At 36.1% G+C, this 7,517-nt stretch overlaps 1 protein-coding gene across 1 annotated transcript; it reads left to right on the top strand.

Moving 5' to 3' along the window:
• Nucleotides 1-3,731: 3,731 nt before the first annotated feature.
• On the top strand, nt 3,732-3,902 carry LOC122105450 (keratin-associated protein 20-2-like). The gene has a single exon (XM_042676688.1). It carries the CDS (start codon nt 3,732-3,734, stop codon nt 3,900-3,902), a length of 171 nt encoding a protein of 56 aa, XP_042532622.1.
• The last annotated feature ends 3,615 nt before the right edge of the window (nt 3,903-7,517 follow it).

Here is a 7,517-nt window from a genome sequence, read left to right as displayed (position 1 = left end):
GGGGGAGGAACATACAAATCAACAAAAAAAAAAAATCACATGGTACATTATAAATATGTTAGAAATGATAGAAAGAAAGAAAAAAACCACTGTGTCCCTATCTTGGGGTTCATTTTGTTTAACATCATTTTATCTGGTCACAGGTACATAGCTTTTGACCTTTTCTGCTTGTCCGAGACATACAAATTAGGGAAACTATAGGACCTATGTGTCTTTGGGCCTGGCTTACTTCACTTAATATAATGTTTTTCAAGTCTTTCCATTTCTTTTTTTTTTTTTTTCTTTTTTCTTTTAATTTAATTTTATTTGTGAACATACTGTACAGAGGAGTTACAGTTACATGGGCAGGATAATGTGTACATTTCTTACCAAGCATTGCAGCCTCCTCCTTTGTTTACCCTTCACATCCCTTCCCAGCTTCCCCCCTCCCCCCCAATCCCAATCCTTCTCCTTCCTCCCCCCCCCAGCCCCCCCCCCCCCCCCCCCCCCCCCCGCACCAACGTTGTAAAGTTCGTTTTGGACATGACAACTTGTACTTCTCATTGTTGCAACAGGTCCACCTGTATCCTTAAACAACTGGTTTTTCCCCATCTCCTCCACAAGTTATACTGACATCAAATATAGTGAAAGCAAGGGTTATACTGTGGGGGAGGGACATACAAAGCAACAAAGAGATAATCTTATAAATGTGTTAGAAACACATGCATGAAAGAAAAAAACATTAAAATACACATCTAAGGGTTCATTTTCCTGACATCACATTATCTGACCTTTTCCGCTTGACTCATACATATACTAGATATTACAAATAAGGGAAACCATGGGACCTACGTTTCTTTGGGCCTGGCTTACTTCACTTAATATAATTTTTCCAAGTTTTTCCATTTCCTAACAAATGGGGCAATGTCATTCTTTCTGATGGAGGCATAGAATTCCATTGTGTGTTTATGTAATACATGTCCAAAATTCTTATAGATATTATAGATTTTCCTCATATATTTAACAGAAGAATAAAAAGGCTAACATATATAACTTACAGATATTTTCCTGTATCTTTTAAATCAAGTCATAAATGTCTTATGATAACAAAAGTAACATAAATTCCACAAAATATCCAGGATACTTACTTAGAGAATAGTAACAAGATGATACATCTTTTCCTCTTTAATACACAGATAATTTTTCCCCAAATAGTTTGAGTTTACTCAAACAATAGATGAGAAATCCAAGACACAGAAGGTTGACTGTACTCATTTAATTGGAGGAAATGACATTCATGTTGAATAAAATGATCTCACTCTTAATTATGCCTCCATGCATTCAGTTTAGTTTCTCTTCACTATGTTTGCTTTTTATCCTGTTCGTGTGTGTGGTGTGTGTGTGTGTGTGTGTGTGTGTGTGTGTGTGTGTGTGTGTGTGTGTGTGTGTGTGTGTGTGTGGTTTTTACTCATGCTCATGAAAGAGAGAAACTGTGATGGTGAGATTCAGAGAAATGGAACACATACAACCCTGTCTTGAAATGTTTCCTCAGTTTCTGTGTACCCAAAAATTTAGACATCTGAAAATCAATTTATTTATCTAATGTCATACAATAGTCCATGTGATTCAAAAGCCACAATTGATCAGACTACCAATTCATAGTATATCCAATTAATTTTTGCAATGCTGGGAATGGAACTCAGAGCCTTGAACTCATTAGTCAAGTGTCCGATCTCTTGATTCAAAGCAACCAGCCCCTCCCCACTATATTTTAGTTGTGTCAAACAGGATTGCATGCTTTTGCCCAGGCTAGTCTTGGGTTGTCTGCTCCAACTTGGCATCCAGTGTAGCTATGATTAAAGGCATATGGTACCACAGCAGGCCTTCATATAACAAGCTTTTCAAAGATACTGTAATCACAAAAATATTCTTTTATTTTGTCACTATATATAATCATCCTTGCCTTTGTCTACTATTGACACCTTAAGTACAAGCTATACTACAAAGCATGGGGTCTCAGAAGAGAGATAATTTCTGGCACATACATCACATGATTCTCCTTACATCTTACCTATCAGTGAATACCAGGAATGGTAAAATCCCTGTCTGATGACAGCTGATAACTCCATATTTGGTTTCAAATTTCTCCAGATATGACCTCTAATCACCATTTCAGAGCCATAATCTTTGATGTGTAAAAACATCTATCTCCTACATACATTTATGCTGGAAGTCCACATTTTTCCTTTGAAATTTCCTCCAAATTCTATCACTTATTACGTTTTTTCGAACAAATCTCTAGCATATTATAAAATATCCATTAGAATAATAAATTGTACACAAAGTTGAATACAGGTTGTTTCATTTGATATTCAAGAACTCATAACATTTTGCCCAAAGTTATTTACCAATAAAATATTTTCAAAATCAACACCATTGATGAAATCCTGACTGACACAAGGAAGCTTCAAATTTTATTTGGACAATTACATTCTATTTTATTATTTTTATAATTTATTGTAAAGGTGATGAACAGAGGGGTTACAGTTACATAAGTAAGGTAATGAGTAGATTTCTTTTTATACAGTTACTCCCCTCCCTCAATTTTCCTCCTTATCTCTTCCTTCTCCTTCTCCCCACTCCAGATTGTAAAGGTAATTTCCAATGTAGTGTCTAGTGAGTAGCATGGTTGCGTTAGTTCACCCTTTGTCCTGGTATCCCCATGATTCCTTTTCCCTTCCACTGATAAACTTATATACAAGAAGAAGGGTACAGAAAACTAAAACAGAAAGAAAAAATAGTAATAACTACATGCATGACATAGTAAGAACCTCTTATTTCCAATTCTTGAAGTTAATTTTGATATACTTCATTATATATGGTCCTATTCACTTAGTGATTGGTCTATTGTGATCCCCTGATAAGGATATCATAGATACATTCTAGTTCTTACAAATGAGAGAAACCACGTAACCTCTATTACTTTGGGCCAAATTTGCTTTGCTTAATATATTTTATTCCCGGGTTTTCCATTTCCTTATAAATGAGACAATCTCATTCTTGTTTATTATCAAAAGAGCAGTAAATGAATCTTTAGATTAAACTTTCTTCAGACAGAGAAGAGTGGGAAATAAGAGTGTGTGGTAGTAAGGTATGCAGTAAGACAAACAGAAAGAGTAAAGAAAGGGAAAAAAGAAGGCCCAAAAGATGAAGGAAGATTGGAGACTGGGATGTTTGTGTATGTGTGTGTGTGTGTGTGTGTGTGTGTGTGTGTGTGTGTGTGTGTGTGTCCCTATTACATGCATGACAGAGAGACAGAGACAAAGAGTGGACAAAGAGGGAGACAAAGATCAAGACAAAAAAATTTTCCTCTGGAGAAACTGAAACAAAACTGAATAAAAACAGAAATAGAATACCTAGTCCCATGAATGACATCCTACTGCGTAGTGATGTCATGTATATTGAATTAACGAGAGTCAAAGAAAATCTTAAAAATGCAGGAGAATTTGGCTGAAAAACTGATCACAAAATCCTAATATAAAAGCAAAATCAGCCCAGCTATGAGGGCCTTGTTTATGCACTAAATCGAGGTGCTCAGGATGCTGGGGGAAGCTCTCAGGGAGCACATGATGCTCACATGCCTGTGGTTCCCACCCACCACCCAGGGGTATAAAAGGCAGCTGGCACACAGACACATCCAGACTCAAGAATCCCACCTTCTGCTCCTGTCACAACAGTCCACTCCTGACACCATGTGCTACTACGGCAGCTACTATGGAGGCCTGGGCTATGGCTATGGAGGCCTAGGCTGTGGCTGTGGCTGCGGCTATGGTGGCTATGGTGGCTATGGTTATGGTGGCTATGGCTATGGCTGCTGCCGCCCACTGTGCTGTGGAAGATACTGGTCCTATGGCTTCTACTGAGGAGTTCCCTCCACTGCTGAGACGATTGCCTGTGTCCTGTCCTCCTTCAGCTCTCTCTTAAGTTTCTTCACATGAGAAATCATGGAATGTCTTCAGAAATCTCAACTGTGCATCCAACTCTCACAAAAATCATTTTGGCCCACTATTTTTTATTGGATTGTATGCTAGCTTGAAGAAATTTTCTTTTCATTTTGTATTCTGTGGTAAAATGGGTACAACTTGGAATCTCAATTTTTGTCAAAATATAGATATTATTAAATAAACCATGTTTTGCTATAAATACTGTATCCTATGAGTATATATGTTTGCTGTTGATTTTGGAGGGATGGGATTGATGCACTGAGAACTAGAGGGGATATTATCTAATAAAATACAAAAGTACCTATTATTTGTAACAAGTTATTAACTAAGAGAGAAGATGGACAGAAATCTGCTCACTGATTAAATGTATAACTGGATGAACAACTTGTTGAAATAAGAAAAATGCCTCCTGTCATTTTGAATTGTAGAGAATAAGCAGAATTGTGTGCCAATCATTGGAACAAAATATAATCCACCCTAGAAAAAAAGAAAAAACAGGATGATAGCACCCTGAAAATTCTTCCTCTTCCATGTCACCAAGATAAAAGGTTACCAATAGTCTTTCATCTAAACTTGTTTTTTGCATACAAGCTAAAGTTAAAACAAGATGGAGCATTCGTCTTTATTTTGCTCTATTTAAAGTTTCAAAGATACAAACTCATGAGGGCAGGAGATCTTATTCTGCCTTGCCCCATCACAAGTCGAGGATACAATTCATTTTTAAGTAATAAGCAGTTATAATTTTTTACTTTTTATATTAATTCATATCAGGGAAACAAATGTGTCCATTTTGATTGAGTATTGGAACATCTAAAATTTCTGGAGATAGGTGCCCGAATGCTCTTTGTGAATGGCTAAATATCAAAGATTTTCCCAAGGTAATTATTCCAGTTCACATTCTGTTTCCAAGGGTATTTTTTTATTCTTCTTTGGGCTTGCTGTCTGAATATATTTAAGCTTTAAACAATTATTATTCCAGTTGACTCCCCTAGTTATATATCTAAGCTTGTAAGTTTAGGTATTTTTACTTTACCAACAGACACATACAGAAATGGAAATACAGACACAAAATTCTTACAGGATTTCCACATATATCAGTCAAAACAATAACAAGCCTAAGAGACATAACCTACGCATGTTTTATTTTTTTTTAATTAACTCTACATAAGTTATGATACCAAAAACAATGTAAATTCTAGGTAACGTCAGAACTGGCTATTAGAGCATAATCACATGATGAAATTTTTCTCTATCACTAATATAGTGGACATTTTCTCTGAGTTTACTCTAACTAATTGATGAAAAATCCACAGACACAGTGTTGGCTATCTTTATTTCATAGGAGAAAATGATGTTTTTGGTGAATAAATTGTTACCACTCTAAATTATATTCCAGTACATTTACTTTAATTTCTCTTCATTTTGCTATCCTTCTCTATGTGTTTATGTGCTTATGGGTTATGTGTGTGTGTGTGTGTATTCATGTAAAAAAAAGGCAGCAAAGGCAGATACAGAGAAATAAGAGAGAGAGAGAGAGAGAGAGAAGGGGGAGGGAGGGAGGGAGGGAAGGAGGGAGGGAGCGAGGGAGGGAGGGAAGGAGGGAGGGAGAACAGAGACAGTACTGAGAAACAATACTGGCTTACGATGGTTCCTCATTTTCTGCATGTCCCAAAGTTCAGTGATCTGAAATCAATTTGTTATTATAATATCATGCAATCTTCCATGTGATTCAGAAGCCACAATTGATCAGGTTATTGATTCATGATAATAAATCCAATTATTTTTGGCAATGCTGGGAATAAAACTCAGAACTTTTTATTTACTAAGCAAATGTTCTATCACTTGATTCATGCCACCATCCCTGCTTCCCCTCTTCTTCTTCTTCTTTTTTTTTTTTTTTTGGTTGTTTCAAATAGAACTTTGTGCCTTGCCCAGGCTAGCCTTAGATTGTTATCCTCTTTCTCTGCATCTAGGGTAGCTATAACTGTAGATAAACACTACCACAGTGCAACTTAATACAGAAAAATTTCCCAAGACACTTTAGTCATGGAAATAGACCTTTATTCTGTCACGATATACAATCAGCTCTGTCTTTGTCTACTATTGACACCTTATGTAAGGGATGAGTTAATAAGCATGGTGCCTTAGAACAGAGATAAATTCTCCCTCCATGTTACTTGTCAGTGAAGATCAGGACTGGTAAAAACCCTGTCTGATGACTGCTGAATACTCCAGATTTGGTTTTAAATTTTTCTAGCTATAATCTCTGTTCATAATCTAAGGGCCATAATTTTCAATGTGCTGACACACTGTATGAATCTCATATAAGCATTTGTACTTTAGAGATTATTTTTCATTTGAAACTTCCCCAAAATAATACCAATAAATTCACTTGTTTCTAACAAATTTCAAGAACCTCATAAAATAACCATTAGACAAGGGAATTTTACACAAAATTGAATACAGGTTGTTTCATTGATTTTCCAAATATAATAACATTTTGCCCAAAGTTATTTACCCCAGACAATATTTTAAACATCAATACTATTGATGAAATTCTAACTGGCACAGTTAGGCTTCAAACTTTATTGGGATAATTGAAAAACTATTTTAAATATCAGAACAAAGGTTTAATATGTGTAACATATTATATATTCTTATATGTCTACCCACTAAAAACCTAAAATACAAAAGTAAGAAGACTTTGTATTTCTTTTTGTGATATTCAGTGTTGTAGCATTTATGTTCTGTCTATAAGATGACCATTTATTTTCTGGAAAGTTTCAAATAATGTGAATTAAACAATGGCTCCTGAATAAGTCTCAATCATATGTAGAGATTGTAGCTAGTTGCCATCAAGTAATCATAACATAAAAAAATCACTACCTCTTGTTCCTGAGCAATAGAGTCGTACATGAGAGTCGAGATGAATTTTTTTTTCAAAACAAAAGAAGAGAAGGGAAGGTGATAGGGGAGTGTAATAGTAAGTTGTAGATAAGAAAAAGGAAGAGCATAAAGAAGAAAAGGAAAGAGGAAGGAATAAGTGAGAGAGAAGGAATTGAGACAGACGTGTGTGTGTGTGTGTGTGTGTGTGTGTGCACGCATGTGCTTGTTGTGTGGGAGACAGTTGAAAGTGACCACAAATAATTTTCACTATGGAGAATGGAAACAAAACAGAATAAAAATAGAAATGGAATACCTATTCTCATGATTGACATTATACTGTGTAGTAAGGTCGCATGTACTGAATAAACAATATAGAATCAGTTAAAAAACTTAGGCTAGAAGAAGAATTTGGCTCATAAACGGATCATGGAATTCTGACATAGGAAGAAAACCATCCTAGTTATGAGGACCTTGTTTATGCACTAAATCCAGGTGCTCAGGATGTTGGGGGAAGCTCTCAGGGAGCACATGATGCTCACATGCCTGTGGTTCCCACCCACCACCCAGGGGTATAAAAGGCAGCTGGCACACAGACACATCCTGACTCAAGAATCCCACCTTCTGTTGGAACAGTCCACTCCTGACACC

The sequence above is a fragment of the Dipodomys spectabilis genome, unplaced genomic scaffold (assembly GCF_019054845.1).
Source record: "Dipodomys spectabilis isolate Male_0828 unplaced genomic scaffold, ASM1905484v1 ptg000032l, whole genome shotgun sequence".
Classification (NCBI taxonomy): Eukaryota; Metazoa; Chordata; class Mammalia; order Rodentia; family Heteromyidae; genus Dipodomys; species Dipodomys spectabilis.
The sequence above is the reverse complement of the archived record's forward strand: the minus strand, read 5'-3'. Positions and strand labels throughout refer to the sequence as shown.

Coding starts and splice junctions, on each gene's coding strand:
- LOC122105450 (XM_042676688.1), top strand. CDS start 3,732: ATGTGCTACTACGGCAGCTACTATGGAGGCCTGGGCTATGGCTATGGA.